Source organism: Giraffa tippelskirchi, chromosome 4 (genome assembly GCF_054371585.1).
Source record: "Giraffa tippelskirchi isolate mGirTip1 chromosome 4, T2T-mGirTip1v1.2.pri, whole genome shotgun sequence".
Taxonomy (NCBI): Eukaryota; Metazoa; Chordata; class Mammalia; order Artiodactyla; family Giraffidae; genus Giraffa; species Giraffa tippelskirchi.
The window spans coordinates 89,365,070-89,391,807 of NC_137278.1; the positions used below are offsets into that span (position 1 = coordinate 89,365,070).

At 37.4% G+C, this 26,738-nt stretch overlaps 1 protein-coding gene across 10 annotated transcripts in view; it reads right to left on the reverse strand.

Moving 5' to 3' along the window:
• Positions 1-26,738, reverse strand: part of EXOC6B (exocyst complex component 6B) — a 760,794-nt gene that overhangs the window by 161,848 nt on the left and 572,208 nt on the right. For all 10 annotated transcript variants that reach the window (XM_081482978.1, XM_081482980.1, XM_081482979.1 and 7 more), the window contains one exon: positions 21,367-21,508. In XM_081482978.1, coding sequence (XP_081339104.1) covers positions 21,367-21,508 — 142 coding nt within the window. The remainder of the gene's footprint in view (positions 1-21,366; positions 21,509-26,738) is intronic.

Sequence of the window (26,738 nt, forward strand, 5' to 3'; positions counted from 1 at the left end):
ATTCTTCACTATGTCTGTCAATAAATTTTTATAGTACCTCTCCATTAATTCTTATGCTAGTATTCTTTCCTTTCTTCTCTTCATCTCATTTTCTTTTCTTAATATCTAATTTACTAATTTTTTCAACTTATCCTACTGAAAGTAGTCTCAAATCATTTTGGAATGATTAAGATATATTTAAAAAACTGATAGTTGAGCAGCGTATGTTTCCAGACAAAGCTCTTTGACTCTCAGGTTCCCCAGCAAGGGATGACAGTAACAATCCTGACTTATAACTGCAAAATGTTTTGTAAGTCCACAACACAAAACAAATGCTGACTCATTAAAAGGAAAAGTATCAAGACACTGTCAGTTCTCTTGAACAGGGTAGCGGTGCACCATACAAAGGTACCAAAAATGCCAAAAGAGAAATGATTAAGGTAGGTTCCACATAGGATGTTTCCTAAGTTAAAAGAGCTAGACTTTTTTTAAGTTGATTGTAATTCTTTCTAAACTGAAAGCCAATAATGTTTCTTTGGTATAAGTTTGTAGATAGTCTCACAATTTGCTAGGAAAACCGAGTCTCAGTCTACATTGATTGGTGTTCACAGAAAATGGATATATCATTAGCTAAGGTAACTGGGATTCCAATATTTCTAGATTTTATTTCTGTGACCTTGGGCCTATCATATAAGATTTTAGTGCCAGATGTCTCCTCTGTAAAATGAAGGCAATAATATTTCACTTGCTTAAAGCTATAGGACTGAATCAAATATACTCTTGAGGCCTATCACATAACAAGGAATATACCCGGTCTTTGGTCCTAGCTCCTGACAAGGAGTTTTATATCCTCCAAAGGTCCTGAGCAACAGGAAAGCTCCTGAGCAATTCATAATTGAATCATTTTGATCATACCTAAGTTTATGCTGAGAAGTTGATTCCTGAGGGTCCTTAAGTAGTTTTAAGGGAGGGGCTGCACAAACCAGAATGACCAAGCCTGTGACCAGAGGGTTGACACTTTCAGCCCCAACCCCAATCTCCAGAGAGGGGAAGGGATGGTGGTCGATTTCAGTCATGTAGCAAGTTATTTACTCAATCATGCTTCAGGCTTCCCTGGTGGCTCAGATGGGAAAGAATCCATCTGCAATGTGGAGACATGGGTTCCATCCCTGGGTTGGGAAGATCCCCTGGAGAAGGGAGCAGCTACTTACTCCAGTATTCTTGCCTGGATAATTCCATGGACAGGAATTAATTAATTAATTAATTGGCAGGCTGCAGCCTATGGGGTCACAAAGAGCTGGACACAACTGAATGGCTCACTTCACTACATAATAAAACCCTCATATAAAAACCCTGTGCACTGAAGCTCAGTGGATCTTCCTGATTTGGTGAACATGCTGATGTGCTGGAAGGTTGACATGCCTGATTCCTTAAGGACAAGACATGGAAATTCTGTTTTGCCACCCTCCTCCCCAGGATCCTGTCCTGTATATCTCTTCCATTTGGCTGTTCCTGAGTGATAGCCTTTATAATAAAACTGCAATCATAAGTATAGCATTTTTGGTGAGTTATGTGAGTTTTTGTAGTGAATTACTGAACTGAATGTACTGATGTGAGAGTTGGAACATAAAGCTGAGGGCTGAAGAACTGATGCTTTTGAATTGTGGTGCTGGAGAAGGAGATCAAACCAGTAAATCCTAAAGGAAATCAACCCTGAATATTCACTGGGAGGATTGATGCTAAAGGTGAAGCTCCAATACTTTGGCCACCTGATGTAAATAGTCAACTCAGTGGAAAAGACCTTGATGCTGGGAAAGACTAAAGACAAAAGGAGAAGAGGACAGCAGAGGATGAGAGGGGTAGATAGCATCACTGACTCAACGGATATGAATTTGAGCAAACTCCAGGAGACAGTCAAGGACACGGAAGGCTGGCATGCTGCAGTCCATGGGATCCCAAAGCATTAGACATGACTTGGTGACTGAACAACAACAACTCAACTGAAAGGGGATGTGGTGAGCTCAATATCCATGAAAGTGAAAAATGAAAGTGAAGTCGCTCTGTTGTGTCCAACTCTTTGCAACCCCATGGATTGTAGCCTACCAGGCTCCTCCATCCATGAGATTTTCCAGGCAAGAGTACTGGAATGGGTTGCTATTTCCTTCTCCAAGGGATCTTCCCAACCCAGGGATTGAACCCGGGCCTCCCACATTGCTGGCAGACACTTTACCATCTGAGCCACCAGGGAAGCCCCCAAAATCTGTAGTCAGCTAGAAAGAAGTGGGAGTGGCTTGAGGACTTCTGAAGCTTGTGGCTGACATCTGTAGAGGGGCAGTCTTGTGGGACTGAACCCTTAATTTGCAGAATCTGTAAGAACTCCAGGTAGTTAGTGTTAGAACTGGATTGAATTGTGGAACACACAGTTGTTGCTGGGATTCCCTGGTGGCTCAGTTGGTAAAGAATCCGCCTGCAATGTGGGAGACCTGGGTTTGATCCCTGGGTTGGGAAGATCCCCTGGGGAACAGAACGGCTACCCACTCCAGTATCCTGGCCTAGAGAATTTCATGGACTGTATAGTCCATGGGGTTGCAGAGTCCGACACAACTGAGCGACTTTCACTCACTCACTCAGTTGGTGTTGGAGAACTGCTGTTGGAACACAAGTTTCAATTCAGATCAAGCATAATACAACTTGATATTGGGTCCATTTTAATATCTAGGTTATGGCCAGATATGTCCCAGCATAACAAATATGAAATTTACTGGAAACGGATATAATAAAATAATGATATGCTTTTTTTGGCCTACATGGCCACTTCTTCAATAAATCAAAAAACTTAAAGATATTGCATTAAAGTGAGTGTTCATTACAAGAGATTATTTTTGACATGGCAAACTAAAAAGTTCTACATATCTTTCTCAGAGAAAGATAACATTTTCTACACTTTCTAGCTTTGCTTCATATAATTGTTCAAGTATTAGTTGGGAATTCCACCTCTTCAAATGGAATTATAATGTTAAGTATTAAAACAATGACCCCCCTCCACACTAAATGCTTGCATTAGATCAATATGAACATAAATACGGGTGTGCCATTACTGTTATAAAGACTAATGAATTTATTTTCAGAGGTCAAGATCTACACTTAGGATCTATCTTACTAAAGAATATAAACATTGCCATTAAGAGCTCAGTTTGAGGTGTGTTTTCCCTTTTCTTTTTTTCCCCTAAAACAAACAACCAAGCAAACAAAAACAAAAGAAGGTGAAGAAGAGAATCTCTGTCAGTGAAACCTGAGACCTTAAGCTGGTGGTTGTAAGACCAAAGACTTGAAGGCAGACACAACAAGAACTCCAGAGGCAGTATTAGGCGGTTTAACTTGGAAGCACTGTTAAGAGAGGGGGAGATTAGTGTTTTAGGAGAATTTAAGTCAGTTGGAAAAAAAAGGAAATGGAAGTGGGTGTTTCTTCAGGTACATAAGCAACTTCTTTCCATGATAAACTGGTGCTTTGAAGGGAATATCCTAACAACTAGGAAGTATAGGAGACAAATGAGCATTTCAAGTATTAAAAGCACTCCTGTCTTTAAAATGTTTAAAAGCCCTCGAAATGCTTTTCTACAGGAAAGTACAGAACCTCATTCTTTTCCCTGGTTAATTGTCTGGGCAGGAGCTGATGCTACACCTTGTTTCCATCCATTGACAGGCAGACAGCTGACAGAGAGATTCTGTGAGCCAGAGGGAATGGCAGGCCCTTAAGCCTGACTGCTGGTATTTGGTGAAAAACTGAGGAGACTTGAATTTCTTCAGAAAGGCACATCATTCAGGAAGAAAGAGCAGAGAAAGAAGAGAAAGATTACTAGGGAAATTTTACTGATACTAACAAAATAACGTAAGAGTTATTTTTTTTTTATTCTTGGCTACATTATACAAAATATTTGCTGTTATTTACAATTAAATGGTCCCAATTATCAGGCTTAATGGAGGCAATGAAATAAACAACCTTTTCTCTCCTTTCTCTCAATGTCAATTTCTGAGAGTCTTTTACAAGCACTGATTCAATTTCTTTGTCTTCCATTCATTTCTCAACTCTTAACAATCTGGTCTATATCACCTACTTCCACTAAAAGTGTGCTCTCTAACATCTGGTTTGGCTCCAATAATAACAATTATATTTCCACGTTTCCTTCTGGATACTCCAGTTCATTTTACTATATTTTCTAGTCAAATGAACTAACTTTATTTATGGCTAATATGCCATATTCTTTATTTCCTCCCAAAATTTATACAAATACTTGCCTTTGTCAGAACACCCTTCCCAATCTACCTCATCCTACTTGAATGGCTAATTCCTAGCCATGTTGTCCAATGGGATATCCTAGTCCAAATCACTCATATATAACAAATGACTAAAAAGGTTTTGCAAGAGATTAAGTGTGCTGTCCAAATTCACAGCTACTTAGTAATCTAACAAAGACAAAGACACAGGCCTCAATTCACCCATCCAATGTACTGTGTACATTATCCCACCAGTGACCCTAATATATACTACTTTCTCCTCCCAGGAAAGGAGTAGAAAATAGAAGCAAAATATAGATCAACTACTATTATAGAACATTATAGGTAAGACTTTAAAAATGCTATATATTGTCTCACTAGTTTCTGAAAACTTCAGCTTTTCTAAGTGGAAGTGTTGGCAGTGACATTTTACTCATATTTTCTAAATTCCAATCTTAGAAAAAAGAAATTGGGAATGCTAAGGGAATTGTGTGGTGCCACTCTCTCATACACGCACACATAAAAGACAGGAAGAGAGAAAGGATAAATTTCTAAAATTTGTAATACTAAAACTAGATCAGATAGATGGTTTAATTAAAATCAACTCAGAACTCAAATTAGAACTCAAATCAGAATCTGTTAAGTCTTAAAATGTTACAGCAGGTGATAATGGAAAAGAAAGAAAGTTTTTTCTTCTAAAATGTTTCATAAAAATTAGGACTTTGATCAACTTTTTGAGATGTATATGGTACTGTTTCACCTAAAGGCAGTAGGTGGACGAGACTATTACAGGCATTTCTTGTGAGCCCAAGTCTGTCAATTTTCAACAATTAAAATAATTTTTAAATATACATTGTATTTAATATGATTTCCTCGTTTATACCCTATAAAATGGCCTAATTAAAATAAATAGTTTACTGGCCTCAACCCCAAAGACATGAAGTAAGGGCCAAAGAAAATAGAAAATGTACACAATGTCTCAGCATAACCACTCGGAGAAGAGAAAAGTAAATGCATCAGATGTTCTTGGGAGAGTCTGGTTTAGTACAAATATTAGGATTTTAGCCTATGTGAATAAAAGGGAGGTACAAATGGCTTGTTGGAATGAGGTAGCGGTGCTGAAGAAATAACTCTTCACCTGAGGTGATGTTGTTAGCTAGCTGATACAGGAGAAAGAGATGGCCAGCCATACATACACTGTCAAGCTCAGTGGTTCAGTCGTGTCTGATTCTTGGCAACCCCATGGACTGTAGCCCACCAGGCTCCTCTGTCCATGGGATTATCCTAGCAAGAATACTGGAGTGGGCTGCTATTTTCTCCTCCAGGAGATCTTCCCGACCGAGGGATTGAACCTGCTGATCCCCGTCTCCTACATTGGCAGGCAGGTTCCTTACCACTGAGTCACCTGGGAAGCCTCAGCCAAAAATTGCTCTGGTGCTAATGGTGAGGTGAGGTCTCTGGTTTACAATGATTAAGAAACACTGTTGTTTCAGTGGGCTCATTTCTCCATGAAAATGTTTCTGGGTGTTTTCAAGCAAATTATGAGGACTCATGAAAATTTTTAAATAATTGTTTTTAAAGTTTCTAATAGAGAAATAGTAAAAAGTCTTTGGAGATTATGAAATTGCTATAACATACTCTTTTAACTTTAAGAAAAATCTGTTTTACTGGGTCTGGAACCAGGGGTAAGTAACAGGAAAATAGCAATAACCACAATATATTTTTAAATTTCTACTTCTTTGAAATGGCATTTCTTAATCTTTCCAGTCTCTGAAACTTCCAAAGTACAGAAGATCTCAAAGTTGAGAGAAAATAAGTAATGAAATCTGAAACAGCTAAAATAGAAAATGTAGAAAAAGAAGGAAGGAGCACCAAGTTTGGAATATCACTTTAAAAACATCTGGTCCCCTTCTTTTCAAAATCATACAGCAGGAAAATGGACTTCTAGAAGCTACTAGCTGATTTAAGTTAATTTCCTCCTACCACCTCTCTTCCTCCCTCCAAATATCCCTTGAAATAAAGCTGGGAAGAAAAATCTAAACAATTTCAAAGAGGAATCAGTCCCTGTCCTTATTTAGAGCTGGGATAAGTACCACATTTACCAAACAACCAAACAGAATTTAGAGTATTAGGTTTGCCACAGATAAAAAAGCTTAATTGCATAGTATGATTCTTCACATAGCAGGTCCTTTGTACTTCCTCATCACTTAAATGCTCACAAACAATCCAAGGTAACACTTGCTACCAGAAAAACTGTTTTGTCTCTGATGGCCCATGTCTGGAAGCCAACAGCAGGGTTTGACAGTGATGCATAACAAGGTTAGAGCAGCATGATCCATCTCCATTTTCTTGACAAGGATGGCATCTTAGCCATGGTGAGGAAGAGCAGGTTGCCTGCCTTCAGTGCTCAGGTTGGCAGCACTTGCTATCAAATGACTAGGTATCTGGCAATGGGCTCACAGAGACAATGACTGCCTTATCTCCTGGAATTCAAGGAACTTCAGCCCATAAACCAAAATAACTGCTGAGTGGGCACTACTCACTGATCCATGTCTGAGAAAAGCCCTTCCAGAGGGTACAGGGTCCATCACCCAGAGTCAAAGAGAAGAGACATGGCCCTTTAAGTGGCAGTGAAGCCTTCTAGTTGGGTTTTCCACGGCTAGGAAAGGCACATCATAATAGCACAGCACCTGGCATGACAAACCTTGCTGGTGTGGGAAGACAACAGCAAACAAAGCAGGGTTTTGTACTGCCTATTTTTGACAGAAGGAAGATATCTGCAGTTTGTGTTCTTCCCACATCATTTTAGATCTGAGAAGCCAAGCTCAATCCTACTTTTAAAAAGAACTAGCAAGGGCCTGGGAAGTGGGAGAGAGACAAAGCCACACAACCTGTAAGTTTCTGGGGAAGCCTTTGCATATGTTGATTGAGAGCTGTGTGATTGAGAAAGTATCTCTCAGAAAAATGGCCTCTATTTTCATCCTACACATTCCCACTGCACTTCAGTTTTAAATTTGATTTCTTATTGAGAATATCTACAGTGTTCAGGTCTTGCAGAGAAAACAAGGAATGAAGAGAATGAATGAAATATTGATAACTATAACTATATGTAATACATATACATATATAACTGCCAACTTAATGATTTTCCCTTGCAAATGTGAGTTTCATTGCAAATATTGAGTCAAAATGAGAATGAGAAACAAGAATATAGAACAAAACTGAGAAAAGGGAATACAAACGATAGAACAAATAAAGAAAGATGTGTTCTAACAAAGACTGGCCACCCAAATCCCTATACATTTCCAACAGAAAATGAAAGCATTTTTCTGAAGAAGAAACATAAAATATTTCTTTCTGATTCCATTAACCAGTCAATCAACCAAAAGACAAAATTCATTAGCCATGGAGCTTGTCTCATAGAACAAGTTATTGTCTCCATCACATTAAAGCAATAACAACTAATTATCCTTAGATTTTCACATGTGCAGAACACTGCAAATTATAGGAAGCAAGTTTATTTTTCTGCATACAAACTCGAAGTCTATCATCAATCTTTCCACTGTAATGTTTCTCAGATGGAAGAGGCAGAACAGGAAAGCTTGTTTTAAAACTGCAATTTAGAAAGATGAGGCCGAGGATAGAAGCTAAGGGATCTGAAATTAATGATACTGAAACACACAAAATGTCCTTCAGTAGTTTGCAACAGGAAATTTGCATCTTCAGGCATTACATATCCTCAAACAAAGGAGGCATCTATTATTTGATATAACTTAGGAAGATGAGGTTTAAAATTTTACTGGGCTCAAACTTTCTCCATTTGTCTCTCTTCAAGCCTTATACTCTTAAGAGGGTTTAAGAGGGCTTTCTTTTTAAGACTTGAAGAGGTACAATTAAAATAAGATAAAAGTTGAAAAGTGTCTTCTGGATAAAACATAAAACCTATGCTTCAATAGGAAAGGAAGTAAATTCAAAACTTTTCACAAGAATCCCATGATATGTAATGATACCATTTACTACAATAACTTAACATTTCTAAGATTCAAGTAAATCTTATAGAAAGCCAATTTTTAAAAATCTATTTCTCATATCAGTACTAGATTAGTACTCAGGTTCTAATAAGTAAGTTCCCAAAAGAAATGTAATCATACTCTTTAGATTTCTGAAATTCAGGACTGCTAACACGTTTCACTATGGCAACTCTGATTTTCCCCAAAACCACACTGACATTTCTAGGGGATACCCTGGTGGCTCAGATGGTAAAAGAATCTGCCAGCAATGAAGGAGATCATGGTTCAATCCCTGGGTCAGGAAGATCCCCTGGAGAAGGGAATGGCAACCCACTCCGGTATTCTTGCCCAGAGAAGCCCATGGACAGAGGAGCCTGGCAGGTTACATAGTTCATGTGGTCACAAAGAGTTGAACACAACTGAGTGACTAACACTTTCACTTTTTCATAGTGCTTTAGGTCTTGACTAGACAGCTTGCTTTCTTCCTAAACTAATATTACCCAAAAGTAAATAGCATAAAGCAGCCTGAGACAATCTTGTCTTAATTATACAGAAAGTTTCTTTGAGAAAAAAAATTACTGACCCTATTCTAATGGTCATTATATTTATAAGAGCCCTTGATGGCAATCACTCAAAGCCTGCTTTCTACTTCCATATACTCTTGTTCCCTGATGAACATGTTATCAAGTTCCCTAATGAATATGTTATCATACATAACTATAATAAAAACTACAAGAAACATATTTAATATTTACTGGTGCTTATAAATATGTATGTATTAGGATCTATAAAGCATTTCATTACATTATTTCATTTAATTTTTATAACAATTTTCCATACACATAAACATATCCACGCAGTCTTCCCTCCCATGATAAACTGTAATATCTTAGAACTAAATAGCCCACCAGGCTCCTCTGTCCATGGAATTCTCCAGGCAAGAATACTGGAGTGAGTTGCCATTTCCTTCTCCAGGAGAATCTTCCCAACCCAGTAATCGAACCCAGGTCTCCCACACTGCAGGTGGATTCTTTACTGTCTGAGCCACCATGGAAGCCAGAACTAAACAGAAACTCAGAAACAATCTAGCCAAGTGTTCTCATATTATAAACAAGAAGCCCAAATTCAGATTTAATGAATTACCAAGATCACGCAGCAAATTAGTAGCAAAAGTGAGGTCATAATACAACTTTTCTTCCAGGTTAATACTCTTTATGACAATGATAATGACACGGACAACGAGGATAGCAGCTAGCAGTTACTGAGCATTTGTTATGTATTAATTACTCAATCAACTGAACAAGTCTGGGAGATAGTATAATTGTAAATTCATCTTATAAGTAGAGAAACTGAGGTTTAGAAGAGGAATAAAATATATTCAAACTACTAAATATAATATATAATGATAAACATCAGAAGTGATAGAAATAGATTGATGTCAAAGGCCAATATGTTTGCATCACCTCTGATTTTAATCATTATATATTACACAAATATATATATCAAAAAGTGACTGTTGTTGGCAAGAATGGCTTTATAATCCATAGAAGTTGGTAGGATATGTGTACTCAAGTTGCCAATTGTCCATTCTCCTAAGAGAATATCCCTTAGGGTTACAACTACATCCCTGTTTGTCTTGCTATTCACATCACATGACATCCATTCCAAGCCACTTCTTACTTCTATTCCCTTCCATCGTCAGACCTGACCAAAAGGATCCAGAAACTTGGGTAGTTGCTGAGTCATTTTTATTCATTCAATAAATAAATATTAAGTAAGTACCATATGTCAGGCACTATGTAAGAGACTAAGGAGAGGAGTGAGCAGACATGATCCCTAACCTAAATGATCTGCTATTTATCTTTTTCTTGGGTCCTATGAAATCCATGTATTCAAACTAAGCCCTCCTCTTTTTCTGAACTATTTTGAATAAATTTTTGTTCCATGCAAAGAAGCATAATTTAATTAAGACAGATGATTGAAGACTGAGCTGGTAAACCAAAGACTTTATTTAAAAAGTAGAATATTTGGAATTTATTAACAGAAGATGGCAGGGAAAAGGGCATTAAGACATCCCTTCATTTCCTAGGATGAGAAGTTACTGGTCAGTGGAATATGGCAGCCAAGCTCATAATTAAGGTATTATCTTGAGTCACTTGGGAACAAGTTCTCATTGAAGGTGAAGCTTTGGAGGACTAGGTTGTCCTAGAATTTAGCATTAGTTGCTCAGTCTTGTCCGACTCTTTGAGATCCCATGGACTATAGCCCACCAGGCTCCTCTGTCCAGGGGATTTTCCAGCAAGAATACTGGCGTGGGTTGCCACTTCCTTCTCCAGGTTGTCCTGACATTGTTCAATTTAAGTAAACTGAAGAATATGAAAAGTTTTCATGTAAAAGCTTTTAATAACACTGGGCAACTTACAATGAAAATGGGGCACAAACTGATCTTTCAAGTTATGAACTGATACAGCAGCTGTCTTCATCCTCTCACCACATTTCCTTGATAAATGTAAGGGTCTTAAGAGAAATTTTGAAACTTTGATCCCTCAGCTTCTCCAGAATACTTTCCGTTGTGTCTCCCTTGCCAAAGAAGAGTAGCATTCTGCTCTGCTCTATCCCTTACTGAATATTGTCCCACGACTAAGATCTAAACACAACATGGTCTCAAAGGTGATATGCAAAATAAGAGTAGCAGAGAACACATTCAGGAAGAAATGGAAGAGTTTTCTGCGGAATCTCGAGGGGAAAAAAAAAAAAACCAACTGTGTGGATATGCATTTTGTACTACTTACTCAAGGACAACTAAACATAATTTTGAATGACAAGTTAATTACTATAGGGCATCTCACTGGAGAGGTTTGATTTAATATATGAGCTAGTAGTCACTTTAACAGTTTGGTTAGCTGATGCAGTTTGGGTTTGAAAAATGTGAAAAGTAAAAGTGTTAGTTGTGCAGTCGTGTCCGACTCTTTGCAACGCCACAGACTGTAGCCTGCCAGGCTCCTCTGTCCACGGAATTCTCCAGGCAAGAATACTGGAGTGGGTAGCCATTCCCTTTTCCAGGGGATCTTTCTGACCCAAGGATCGAACGCACATCTCCTGCACTGCAGGTGGATTCTTTACCATCTGAGCCACCAGGGAGTTTAACACTGGCGTAGTTATTAAAGATCAAAATTCCTTTTGTAAATGTAAACTTCAAAGGTTGTAAGAGAAGAATGGATGTGAGTCACATATGGTTCCGTGATGCTTCTGACCAGGGTCCTGAGGACTCACTTCTGTCTCCCTCTCACCAGGAAGAGATTGGTAAAGTGATGCCTGAAGTTCTCAGACAGACTCTTGTGGGGAGTCTATGGGGATAATTAACTATACAGAGGTGGACAGTCAAGGATAGCTGGACTCAAGTAACAGAAAACGTAAGAAGTGGGTACAGTTACCTCAAATGGCAGGTATTTGGGCTTAGTACTTAAAATTTAGAAAGATCCCTTTATAAAGATTCTTTAGTTCAGAAGCTCCAGTTGCAAAATCATAAGCAAGCCTATTAAGGTCTGCCCCTGTAAGATTTGCTAAAACATTTTACACCTGAGTCAGAGGAGAGCCTGCTATACCACAAGGGAACCTTGCAGCCATTTATTTTAGTAAATATATACTAAGAGATAGAAAATTCAGACTTTTCAGTAGTGGGCTATTTGTTCCTGACTTGGAGCTAAAATTACTTCTCTAGGAATGTAGAAAGTGATCTGATCTTTCAGTTACAGTGGGGTTTATGGAGTTAAGTGACAAATGGTGTTCTGCCAATATTTTATACCATAATTCGCTCAGTAAAGTCATGAAGCTAACTTGAAATGGTTTTATTAAGTCCTAAGTTTAGGCAGATTCTCCACATTGGTTTCTTGACCTGTAAAGCAAGGGCTAGTATGGTAAGAAGGGTGAAATACAAGGGTTTGGAGACCTTGTTCCTTTCCAAAATAGCGAACCGAGCTCTGGTTAACTTGACCATAAAAGAGCTGGGAATTTGGCAAGATGCATACTATTAACCTTTCTGTACAGAGACTTGGTCTATTCTGTACAAAAGGCTGATGGGCCCTGGGAAAAAATGGATTATGGCAAATTTAAAAAAATGCAATTGCTGCTGTATTTCCTCACAACCAAATGTTCCCTGGATTTGGTTTAATTGTTATATATTTAACACACCAATCTTTCAAATAATTTAAGAACGTGAACAGATTATTAAAATATGAAAATATTTAACATTATAAATCATATAACAGTGGAAGTATGAAAGAAAACAAGATAAAAACATATGAAAGCATATGGATAAAGAAATGACAGCTATAATAAATAAAATTTCCATGGCTGTATACAAATGATTTTATGTATAGTATCTCATTTGACTTCATAACAATACTATGAAAAAATATACAGGGATTAGCGTTTCCAGTTTACTGATGGACTCAGAGAGGTTAGATGAGTTGCTTCATTCACTCCAATGGCTTGAATTATGAAGCATAAATATGCTGAAGCTCCCAAATCATCTCCATCATGGATTACTGCAACAGCCTTACAATGGATCTCTGAGGCTCCTGATAAATTCAAACCACATATCTAATGAATTTAGATTCATTATTCTCCTATTTAACATCAGTCGTTTCCCATTTTTGTTTCAAGCCTCCAGCATGGTACTTTGCATGGAGTAGGGGCTTCACATGAATTTGTTGAATAAATGAACAAATTACTGAATTAGTGCTGTTAACAAATAGTTGCGCCTGAATATGAACCTAGACCTCCATATTTTTAGAATATACAAAATAAAAAAGGTTTGGAAATTCCAAAGCCAGACACAGACTGAACATCCTTGTACATGAAAGCTACAATAGCCCAAGTTTGATCAAGGAGGTAAGTATTAGGTCATCAAGACCTGCTAGTATCCAAAATCCAGTTTCTCTGTTGGGATCCAGTGTTCCAATATCCAAAACTACATATAAGACATACGAACACATGGAGAATATAAGATGAAACTCAAACAGAGAAGAAATACCGAGAGGTTACTGTCAATTTTTAAAGGAAAAGGAATATTTTCTTCGCATCTCCTAAGTCCTAATAATTGTCACCTTAAAGGTACTTGGTTTGACAGCCTGTCAGTAAGAAATCAACAACATTCCTAGATGGTGGTATCCAAAGCAGTAGGTACCATCTCTAGTAAACATCTGAGCTAACTAATTGATTTCTTGTAAAAGCATAAACTAGGAATTAGAAAATTATCAGTTCTGGTTGATAAGTTTCCAAATAAATACAGAAGTTTGACAGATAGCTACAAAAAAGCACAACATAAATCAAATAAAAGGGCATCTCCAAACCTAACTGATTCACAAACTACAGACAAAGGTCTGCATGGTCTGCAAAGGACCTTCTGAGAGTTGCTGGATGTTTATTAACTGCTGTGGCTGCTGACAATGATAACAATAGAGAAGTTATTCCTTACTGCATATTTAATGTTTTGCCAGTAATGTAAAATAAACTTTCATGCATTATCTTATTTAATTCTGAACCCATTCCTGTAATATTAGGTACTATTATTGTAGCTATTTCATAAATGGAGCTGTAAGAGGTTAAATAATTTATACACGATCACACTAAAAAGAAGTGGTGAATTGAATCCATCTGATTGAGCTGACTCTAAAATTTGAGTTCTTAATGACTAACTATACTAATTGATTATCTCAGGCTTGTATGCATACAATTCATCTAAGTATTTGGGATCTAACAAAGTGGCAGGCCAGGCCGCAGAGTCAAACGCTAAAGATACATTCACATTCTATCTTGTCCAAAGTTTTATTTCTTTTAAGACCTATACACAGTTCTTCCAAGGACTCACAGACAATAGCAAAAATACCTCACGTACACACCACTGGGTAGAAAGATGTAAGTGTTAATTATCTTGTCATTTGGAGTTGCTTTAATACGCCTCTGTATAGTTATGTGAATCTTATGTATCATTTCTTTAAGATTTTTTATAGACCACTGAGCATCTAAAGAAGAAAATGAGGGGGATGGTATAGCAAAAGACATAGAATTCTTTCTTTTAAATTAAAATAAATGTCCATGAAAAGTTTTTTGACAGACAAATTAATGCCAATCAGAAATGAAACATTAAATTCTAAATCAATGAACCTTAGGGGCTCCTCAATATATGGAGAAAAAGATTCAGCGGTAATAGGGTTATTAGAGGCACTGTCATGCTTTACAAATGTTAGCTTCAAGCTGATCCCAATTATAAAAGGCTATTACAGATACTGAATGGCTTTTCAGATAAGACACTGGCCCCTGGAACTCCTTTTGCAAAATTAACAAACTATTTGCATAGTTTCCACCTTTTCATTAAATGGTCTCTCTTCCTCAGTATTAACTGAAATATGGCTCTCTACTAAGGACACCAATTCACCTGTAAACTGTCTAAAGTAGAAACTGCTCATTCTTCCATATAAAATGAATTTCAGAATTGGGCTATAAGATGGGCATTTTCCTTATTCTCTCAGTGCTCCTCCTCCTTGAGGCTAATATATTTTAGCTTATCACCCTTCATCCCTCTTTACCTTCTAGCTCTATCAAAAATGCAGTCATAAGTCATTCCCAATCATTCATCAGATTTTGCTATTCAACCAATGGTACTGGTTGTTTATTTAAATTATATTCAGCGTACACCATGCAAAATGCCAGGCTGGACGAAGCTCAAACTGGAATCAAGATTGCTGGGAGAAACATCAACAACCTCAGATATGCAGATGATACCACTCTAAGGGCAGAAAGTGAAGAGGAACCAAAGAGCCTCTTGATGAGGGTGAAAGAGGAGAGTGAAAAAGCTGGCTTGAAACTCAACATTAAAAAAAACTAAGATCATGGCATCCAGTCCCACCACTTCTTGGCAAGTAGAAGAAAAAGTGGAAGCAGTGACAGACTCTGTTTTCGTGGGCTCCAAAATCACTATGGATGGTGACTGCAGCCATAAAATTAAAAGACAGTTGCTCCTTGGAAGGAAAGCTATGACAAAACCTAGATAGTGCATTAAAAAGCATAGACATCACTTTGCTGACAAAAGTCTGCATAGTCAAAGCTATGGTGTTTCCAGTAGTCGTGTATGGCTGTGAGAATTGGACCACAAAGAAGGCTGAGCGCAGAAGAATTGATGCTTTTGAACTGTGGTGTTGGAGAAGACTCTTGAGAGTCCCTTGGACAGCAAGGAGATCAAAAAAGTCAATCCTAAAGGAAAGCAACCCTGAACATTCATTGGAAGGACTGATGGTGAAGCTGAAGCTCCAATACTTTGGCCACCTGATTCAAAGAACCAACTCATTGGAAAAGACCCTAATGCTGGGAAAGATTGAAGGCAAAAGGAGAAAAGGGCGATAGAGGATGAAATGGTTAGACAGCATCACTGGACTCAATGGACATGAAGCTGAGCAAACTCTGGGAGACACTGAAGACCAGAGGAGTCTGGAGTGCCGCAGAAAGAGTCAGACACAACTTAGAGACTGAACAACAATAGCAACAACAATTGGTTGTTTTTCTCCCTTTTATTTATATCACAATGAAGTTCTACTATTCCTCAAGACTCAGAAAAGGATAACTTCATATTTAACATTAAGAATCAATTTTGATTGGTTTATCCAATCATATTTTCATTCTCCTGAGGAATAATTGGTTAAGACAGAGGCAGGTGAAACAATTTTGGCTAACTAGATGCAAGGAATCCAGTGAATGACTTCTAGAAAAAAATTCTATGGCTGCTGGATGTTATCATGCCCGGATGCAATCCCTGGAATTGTGCTTATTTCTCAATGATGAGATTATGATAATTTTTTGTACTTTTTTACCCTGGGAATTTTAAAAAGCAGATATTACTATCAAAAACATATAAATTAAAAAGTAAAACCTTGAAAAGATATTCACTTAATTCTACCATGGAATTCACTTAATGTCATAATGGAATTCACCTAATTTCATGAAGGAGTAATAGGAGGAAGACTCATCTTCCCACTGCACACATATACCCACAAAAGCCTGGAAAACTGGCCAAAGCATCTGAAAGAACGGTTTTAGATATTAGATAACAATCAATGCAGGGCTGTAATCCCTGAAAGAAAGAAAACAAACCAGGTGAGCATGTCTAGCAGTAGTTTCTAGGTATGATGCATAGTGGGCAAAGGGAGGGAACCCAAACAGGCATGCGAGTCTGAGTTCAAAAGTCAGAGACTGTAGTCCAGGATGCCAAGGCAACTAGTAGTTTCAGTGCCAATGACCATATGGAGGGAGCTGCAAGAGGAAAACTACAAAAGGGTCCCACTGAATACCTGGCTGAAGATTAATATGTACATGTATGAGAAGAAACTAGCCAAGGCTGGGGAAAGAATTATGAGAAAGAAATGGCAGAATAATTTGTGGAGTTCTTATATAGCCAGGCATACTTTGGGTTTCCACCATCCAGAGTTGAAATATCTTCAGATATTTGGGGTAATGGGGTAGAATCCTTCAAAGGGCATTGTTTTAGATTTGGGGTTAAATATGACTGAGACCAAAGGTTGCTCTAGACCCAATATAAATGAAAAACAAATCTCAAAAGGATCCAACCAAGTAATGCGATTCCAGGTCAGAACAAAATCTAGCACTATTTGAAGGAGTACAACAAAATACAGTAGCAACAGCATAAAATTTTAAATGTCATATGCCAGAGTTCCTCCATGTGGTCTGTCCACATGAGCTGGTTTAGGCTTCCTCACAGCATGGACGCCTCAGGGTAGAGGGACTTGTTATATAGCAGCTAACTAAGAACATGGAAGTTGCATTGTCTTTTATGATCCAGCCACAAAAGCCACTTTTGCCACATTCTGTGGGTTACAATCAAGTCACAAGCTTGCCCAGATTCAAGAGAAGGGGAATTAGATGTTGATTATTTTTTCAACTAAATAATTTTGAATATGCATACAATACTGTGCACTTCCCTCTAACAGACGTCAATTCTTAGTAGTGTCAAGATTCTACAAAAAGATGTAAGAAAAGAGATACTTTGAACAATGTTATCTTCACTGCAGAGCTGGGGTGACAGGTAGTATAATTTCCCTCCAACTTGAAAAACCAACTTTTAAATGTGGTGATCTTCTGGTGATAAATTTTTTCAACTTCCATTTATTTGAAAATGTCTATATTTTACCTTTATCTTTGAAGGATATTTTTCACAAGAAAAAGAATTTTTGAGTTAATGTTAACAGATTTTTTCTTTTTCTTTCAGTATTGTAAAGATGTTCTTGTACTGCTTTCTGGATTGCATTGTTTCTAATTCTTATCATTGTTCTTTATTATGTAATGTGTATTTTCTTCTGCTTTTAAGACTTTCTCTTTCATTGCTATTTTTAGCAGTCTGACCATAATGTGCCTGGGTGTGGCTATACGTTTATCTTGCTAAAAATTTGTTAAGCTTTTTAAATCAGTGAAGCTTTTTTTTTTTATCAAACCTGGAAAAGATTTCAGCTACAGTCATTCCACCTTTTCCTTTATATTATTGACTATATTCTGTTTTCCAAAGGCCCTGTCCACTATTTTCAACATTTGTATCATCAATGGGTCTATTTCTATTTTTCATTTTTTCTTGTTATGGGTCATATTTCCCTACATATTTGTTTGTCATATTTTAGGGTTTTTAAAATTTTTTAATGTTTATCTTATTTTTTTGGTTGCACTGGGTCTTCATTGCTGTACACGGGCTTTCTCTACTTGGAGAGAGCAGGGGCCAATCTCCAGTTGCAGTGAGTGGGCTTCTCATTGCAGTGGCTTCTCTTGTGCACAGGCTCTAGGCACACAGGCTTCAGTAGTTGCAGCATGCAGGCTCAGTAGTTGCAGCCTGCTGGTTCTAGGGCGCATGGGCTTCATTAGTCATGGTTTACAGGCTTTTAGTCGCTCAGTGGAATGTGGAATCTTCCTGGACCAGGAACTGCACCTGTGTTTCCTGCATTGGCAGGTGGATTCTTATCCATGTACCACCAGGGAAGTCCCAAATTTTAGTTTTTTGATATGAAATTGTAGACGCTAGATGGTGGGAAACTGCAAGCTTTTTTATGTTCCTCTTCCTTCAAAGACTCTTGAATGTTTCGGCAGGCAGTTATTTTACTGGCAGATTATCTTCATCTTGTCAAGTCTTGTTATTAGGCTTTATTAGGGTGGATCAAGATTAGCTCTTACTCCAGAGAAGGCAATGGCAACCCACTCCAGTACTCTTGCCTGGAAAATCCCATGGACAGAGGAGCCTGGTAGGTTGCAGTCCACGGGGTCACGAAGAGTCGGACACGACTGAGCGACTTCACTTTCACTTTTCACTTTCATACACTGGAGAAGGAAATGGCAACCCACTCCAGTGTTCTTGCCTGGAGAATCCCAGGGATGGGGGAGCCTGGTGGGCTGCCATCTGTGGGGTCGCACAGAGTCAGACATGACTGAAGTGACTTAGCAGCAGCCAGAGCTTGAAAAGTATTCTTAATGCCTAACTTTCAAGGGTATTACTGAATGCACAATATGTTAAGGTGGTCTTCCCACTCTGGTTGGTCAGAATTCCAGTGCTTCCTAGCACTCTGTGACATCTGGCATTCCTATTCAGCTCATAGCTCCTTAGTGGCTATTCTCTGCTAAGCCTCCCAGAGTTTTACACCACACATGACAACTTAGTTTTTGATCAAAGACTCAAGGGATCTCCAATGCATATTTCTAGAGCTATTTCTCTAAACAACTCCTTGCTCTATGGTACCTTGGTCCATAAACCTAAGCTAAGCTGTCTCAGCAGTCCTATATGCCAATCTCTGTTTTCCTATGTAAAACACAGCTTTTTATAGGGGTTCTACTTCCCTATGCTATGTCTGGATAGTGCCCTTAGACAGAAAACAAGAGCCAATGTCAAGGCTGTCTTGTGCATCTCCCCTTTGAAGGATTATAGTCATGTGCTATCTGCTGTCTAATGCATGAAAAAGGTTGCTTCATACAGTTAATCCAGTTTCAGAGCTGTTTATGGCAAAAGGGTGACTTTGATAGCTGTTACTCTGTGATGCTGGAACTGGAAGTCTTATTTAATTAATTAAAAATAGCACTGCCTTAGTTTCCAGCCATCAAAAGTCAACCAAGAGGCGGAATTCCTTGGCAGTCCAGTGGTCAGGACTCCATGCTTCCACTGCAGAGGACCCAGGTACAATACCTGGTTAGAGAACTAAGATCCTGCTGTTTGTGGTGTATTTAAAAAAAAAAAAAAAAAGACCACCAAAGGAAACCAATAAGCAGTAGAAAAATAAAAAGGTGAGGCAGAGTATTAATAAACTAATGTAATTTTTCACTATTTTAATTTTTCTAGAAACAGAAGTTTCCAGAAGTCTCATCATTTTAGTTCATTTTCATTTCTCACCGATGGCACAGTGAACACTACAACACTTTTCATCCCTTCCTTCTTTGGTAACCAAAGCCTGATTTCATGTTTAATTCCAAGTAGGTGATTCATGATAAATGAACTATGCCAAGAATGATGCTCCTCTTTCACTCTGCCAGATACTCAATTCTCCAGCCCGCCTGAGAGCTGGAGGTGACCATACAACTATATATATTTTTTGCATTTAATGAATAATTTATTAATTTCTGAAACTAGATGAGAATCTGGACCGTGATAAATCTACATGAAAGCAGAGAAGGCAATGGCACCCCACTCCAGTACTCTTGCCTGGGAAATCCCATGGACAGAGGAGCCTGGTAGGCTGCAGCACATGGGATCGCGAAGAGTCAGACACAACTGAGCGACTTCACTTTCACTTTCACACATGAAAGTAAGGCTCATTCACTTCTTCAATATTATACAACTATATTTTGACCAATGAGACATACAAGAAAGTTTGTTAGGAGTTTACTGAAAAGATTTTAATTTTTTAAATAAAAAAGACTAGGTGATCTTGGCACCTAGATCTTTGCCAACAAAAGTCCGTCTAGTCAAGGCTATGGTTTTTCCAGTGGTCATGTATGGATGTGAGAGTTGGACGGTGAAGAAAGCTGAGCGCCGAAGAACTGATGCTTTTGAACTGTGGTATTGGAGAAGACTCTTGAGAGTCCCTTGGACTGCAAGGAGATCCAATCAATCCATCCTAAAAGAGATCAATCCTGGGTGTTCATTGGAAGGTCTGATGTTGAAGCTGAAACTCCAATACTTTGGGCACCTCATGTGAAGGGTTGACTCATTGGAAAAGACCCTAATGCTGGATAGGATTGGGGGCAGGAGGAGAAGGGGACGACAGAGGATGAGATGGTTGGATGGCATCACCAACTCGATGGACATGGGTTTGGGTGGACTCCGGGAGTTGGTGATGGACAGAGAGGCCTGGCGTGCTGCAATTCATGGGGTCGCAAAGAGTCGGACACGACTGAGCAACTGAACTGAATTGATCTTGGTACCTTTTTTGTCCCTTGAATGTGAGTCCTTTCTGACTATAATATATATGAGGAGGAAAATTCTATATTCCTAAGTATGACAGAGGAGAGGGAACAAAAGCGCCTAGGTCCTTGATGACATCACTGAGCAACTAAATTAGTTCAGCAACCCACTGCCTCTGAGAAAATTAAAACCTATTTAGCTACTCTGTCCAAGGTTTTCTGTTTCTACCTGTCACAGAAAGCATTTCTGACTGATAAATGCATACTCCATTTGTTCTTTAGACAAAGAAGAGTTTGCACATAAGATGGAAAAATAATTTTAAATTACAAGATAAAAAGCAAATGGTTGAGAATTGCATTCTTTTGAAGTCTATGAACTAATCAGGTTTCCTCTGATGTGTATGAAATGTATATCTGCCTTGTATTCCCCTCTAGACTTCCATGTGGCCAGGGGTCTTTTTTCTATATGTGGGCCTAGGCACTTTTGGGTGTTCAAATTAGCTTGCAGACAGACTCTTACTTTTAGACCTCCTACAAATTATTTCTGTCACTTAGATATTCTTTGACTCCATTAGGACCAAAACACCACAGACCTAAAACTTTTTTCCTGCAGAAGTGAGCAGGCAGGTAAAACAAATAAAGAGGTGGTTTACTGTCTTACGTTCACATTCTCTGACATCCAAGTTGAACTGCTGTAATGCTCCCAAGGTGAGCTGCCTTACTTCAGCTTCCAGTAAAAGTTGCATCAAGGATGTGGCTAAATGCTTGCAAGCTGACATACATGCTGTCTGGGCAACCTTTCCCTGAAATACAAGAAAGCAAATCATAAGGTTGATGGATTAAAATGAAATTCCAACAAAAATTAAAATCATTTATTTTTCAATTGGTAATTTCTTTAAAGGTTTTCTCCATCATGATAACCCTTCTTTTCAAATAATTTTGAAATTAATAGCACCTCATGGCAAACATCTTAAATATTAGCTCCATTACCATTAGTCATGTCACTATAATACTCAGCTAAAATTCATAAAGCCCAGCTCTTCAGTCACAAAGTGTTTTTTTCCCTAAATCAGCAATAGATAAACAATGCTCAAAATCTTAATTAAACTGAGAAGGAATGTTTCCAGAGTGAATAAATTTCAGCAATCCCTTCAAAACTACTGTAGTTCTTAAAGAGCAAATGAAAACAATTTCCTGACTTATCTAGAAACCAAAGTGTTTACTACTTTATGATTTAACACATATAAAATGAAAAGAATGATTTAAAACAAAAAAGTTACCTGAAAAACTTCATAAAAGGGTAAATTTTCTCAAAAAATAAGCACTGAAGTTTATGAGCACACATTCTAAGCTAATTTTTAAAACACTGATATTAAAATTAGTAATTTGCTATTTCTTTAAAAGATTCATTTTTACACTAGTGAATTTTATTTTTGTCCCAGGTCTAAGTTATACATTATGGAGGACATATCCATTTCTTCCCCAGATGTATATTCATTTTATTTCTGCTATTTATCATCTGGTCTGAAAAACCTGATAAGTTTTTAAAAGTCTGACTCCTCATATTACTCAGTGGATCCTTCTTTTTTGAAATAATGAATTATTTCAGTCATACAGAAAAATATATATAATTTTATGACGAGCACACATATCCACTAAACATTAGAAATACAGTCAATACCCCTGTATGGCCTCCTTAAATCATTTTCTTCCCTCTCCCCAGAGGTGACCATTTCTTGTGTTAAGTATACCATTTGTATTATAAAAATACTATATGACAAGTACATAATAAGAAACAACATCTTATTTTATGTATTTGGAACTTTCTATTATTACACAGGATATCCTTCTACCACTTGCTCTTTTGGTTCAATGTTATGAATGTGAATTTTTTTTTAATGAAATACATGTGGTTGTAGTTTATTCCTTTAATTATTCCACAGTATTCCATTTTAGGACTATACCATAATTCATTTGTCCATTCTTCTGTTGTTGATGGCTTACGGCTTTTTTTTTTCTTTTGCTATTATAAAAAGAGTAGGTCATAGAGTAATGTTGGTCTCCATGAAAACGCCAGATTCTGACTATAGTTTTCTTATGTGTGTGTGTATATATATATATATATATATATATATATATATATATAGGTTTTTTTTTGGCACATGTTTCTCTGGGCCAGGGCCTTCTACAAAAGTTGTTGCTGTTGTCTAGCTGCTAAGTTATGTCTGACTCTTTTGCAAGCTCATGGACTACAGCCCTCCAGACTTCTCTGTCCATGGGATATCCCAGGAAAGAATACTGGAGTGGGTTGCCATTTCCTTCTCCAGGGGATCTTCAGAACCCAGAGATTGAACCCCTTTCTACTGCATTGGCAGGCAGATTCTTTACCACTGAGCCACCAGGGTAGCCCCTTCCACAAAAGTAGCAGGCTTTAAATTGAACAAATAGGACAAACAATACCACAATGAAGTTTTAAATTTGCATGCCTTTTTATATACTTTAGATAATTCCTTTAAGGTTATTTCTTGAATCTACTAGAATGAGAGTGATTCATAATGTACATGTGTATATATGAAGAGGAACACGGGTAGAAGACAGATTTCCAAATACCTAATTATAAATAGCTCTGCCCATGGTATGTTCTGATTTACAATGTTCCTAGATATTTCTGAGTGTCACTTAGTTGCATAATCACCAGCATGAGTACTATAACAATTTTTTCCACAATTAAATAAGAGATATTTTATGATTTGTATGTCTGGCTTCTACCTTTAAGAAAGTAAAAAAAAAAAAAAAAATAGAAATTTTCTTAATTTTATTTGATTAAAAATTATTTTATAGAATAAAAAATAACCAATAAACAGTGACATTACATATTCTAAAAATGTTCCTCCTCTAGATGGTTCTGTTTGTATGTTCTGAAGACCCACACTCTGTGGGTGATTTAAGACAACAAATGGAAATAGTTAAGGAATAGAGACCAAGTCAGAATGAGGCAATGGAAGCATAAAGTAGCCCAAAGAGAAAAGTCACAAAAAGAAATCCACATTAAATGGCATGCTGGAAACCTAGAATAGGTGCCACCAAGAAGCCATATAATTCAACACAGTTGTTAATGTGAACACTCAGAGGTGGCAGATCAAAGCTGTGAGAAGCCCAATGGCTTTTCAACAATGAGAGTGGGAGTGCAGTGAAGCAATTAGGATAGACTAAAATGTAAGTCCAGAGATAACACTGCAAATCACAAGGCAGAGAAAAGGGAAAGACAGTCTTAGGCAGCTGACATCTTACGCTATTTCACTTAATTCTCACAATCACCCCAAGAAGTTGGCATTATTCCTTTCTTGTAGATGAATAAACCTCACCTCTCTGTGAGGTTAAGAAATTTAGACAAACTAATACAGCTATTTGTTACTTCTACCCAATCCTACATCTGTATCTTTTCAGTAAATCACCACCTAAAAAGCAACAGTAAATCTTTCACTGTCTTATACTGAAACAGCTGGGCAGAAACAGGTTCTGATAATAACAGGGTTGACAGGTTATCCAAGACATAAAAACTAGGTCCAAACAGGTAGGACAGTAGCAGTTCACGAGCCAACTCTTTAAATACTGAGTATCTGCTGGGGCATGCTTTTTAACTTGAAGTCCAAAATAATTATCCAGGCCAAGATAGACATTTAAAGGTCCTAACAAACTGAACAAGGAGATGTTGTAAAAATTAAAGAGCTAAAAGTCCAATTAAGCTGGAGGCTGAGAAGATAACATTTGAAAAGCTTGTTTCCAGCAGTCAAAACAGATTGCCAAGGAGAAGCAAAATTGACCTAATAAAATTAAAATAAGATAGCTCACAGTCAGAAAGACCAAGGTTTGAATTTTTATGTCCATCACTCATTAGAAGTGTAATTTAGGACAAGTTAGTTGATACTTTAAACTCATTATTTATCTCAAAATATTAAACAGCGTATCAACTTTAGCATTAACACGAGACAAATCTATCAGTATATATCAATAGAGCCAAAGGCACTTATACATGATCATATGCTATATACTACCTTAACATTCTGAGTTGCTTAACTGTCCTCCAATCACTTTTCACCCTATTTCCTCCCACTCAAGCTAATTCTTTATTTCCAAAGATAGTGATAATTGCAGAAATGTATATTTTCATTGTTAAACATTTTTTCTAATTCTAGAAAGCATTTTGGAGCTTTGCTAATTCACAGTCTGTTATTCATTCCCCCATTCCCCTTTTTACTTCTGGTTTCCATTACTACCACAGCATCCATAGGTTTTCTAAGAAAGGATAAACAGAGACTCAGGCAACAATAATCAAAGCATTAAGCAATAAAAATTGGTGCTTTCACCCTCTTTATTAAGTAATCTGCTTATGAAGTAGACACTTTCTAGGAATGAACCGCCAAATTCTAGGACAGAATAAGAATCTGGAACATAAGAAAACTTAATCTGACCAAAACTGCCTTTGGATACCCCCAGGAACAGTTTCAAATCAGTGATAATCACAACTAGGTTATGTCTTATGAAGCTATGATAGTCTTAGTGTACAGAGACTCCACATGAATAGAAATAGAATGCCAGAGAAGAAGAAAAATGACCTAAGCATTACCATCATATTTTGAATATATGAGGAACCTGGGATGCAGGGAGATTTGAGTCACGCAGTCTTACAAAAAGCTCTATAGGCAACATCATACTGCCTCTTGATGCAGCTACAATATTTCCGTATTTCAAGACAGTCAATAAATATCAACTAAATGAACTGAAAGTCAATTACCAAAGAACTTAGTTTATACTACTTCTCAATTCAGTTAAAATACTGGTTTTTAAAAAAAGTTTTGGGAAACCAAGAAGAGTACATTGGTGAAAATTCATATGGTTAATTCAAAGTCAGGCTTATTACCATAGTGAGGACCATCACTGGGCGTAAGTCAAGATCTGTGATAATATGTTTTTGATTTTCACCATGTAGCTCTTTAGTAACCAAATCAACCCACTTACTTCAAAAATATATCCAGATTCACATCATCTAATTTGAATTATTCCATCTATCTCCTATTCTCTATTTACAGTCTCATTTGTACCATAAAACTTTGCACTAAATGATTTACTGCAGTGTCATTTCATGCATCTACATTTCCTTGAAATTTATGTGATTTGCAAGGAAAGAAACTATGGCATTTAAAATTTTGGTGTATCTAAATGAAGCAATAGTTCTAGACTGCAAAGCAGGTACACACTGCCATCCAACTTTATGCTTTGGGGCTATCTCATTCTCTTCTAGAAAAAGGGAGATACCATCCATTGTTTCATACATAGATATAACTAAACACAACTAAGAAAAATGTATAGGAATCTCACAAATTTCAAAGGAATACAGAAAGCTTAGTATTCATACCTTTCAATTACTAAGTACTTCAATTATACAATACTAAGTGCTATGTCACAGTAGTAAATACAAGTGAGTAGAGGTGAACAGTTTTGAGAAAGCATAATCACCCATAGTATCACCACAAGCCCTACCACCATCACCAGAGCAGCTGCTCCCATATATTGAGCACTGACTATGTGCCAAGTGTTTTGAAAATATTTTCTCATATAATTCTCACAAGAACCCCATGAGGTATTTAACTCTCTCTTTATAGATGAGGGTAGATAAGTTAAGCCATATGAAAACACCTTGTAAGTCGTGGACCAAAGATGTGAATTCAGCCTTGTCAAACTCCAAATGTTCTTATCATTTGATTCTGCCTCCCAGTAAAAGTCCTTGTGATACCTGCTATATTGTCTTTCTGTAGTTTTGAGACTGTGGGTAAGGGAATAAAGAGGACAATTTTTCTTCTCTATCTAAGAAAGCATCCAAAGAACACTGGATTCACAGATGTTTAGAATGAACCCCAACCACAGCTCTCTGTCAACCTACTGGGATCAGATCTGAGCTCCAGATCATCAAGAATCTTAACTAAATGACTTTAGGTGGTCAAAGCCAAATTTCTCTTTCTGTGGATAATCTTA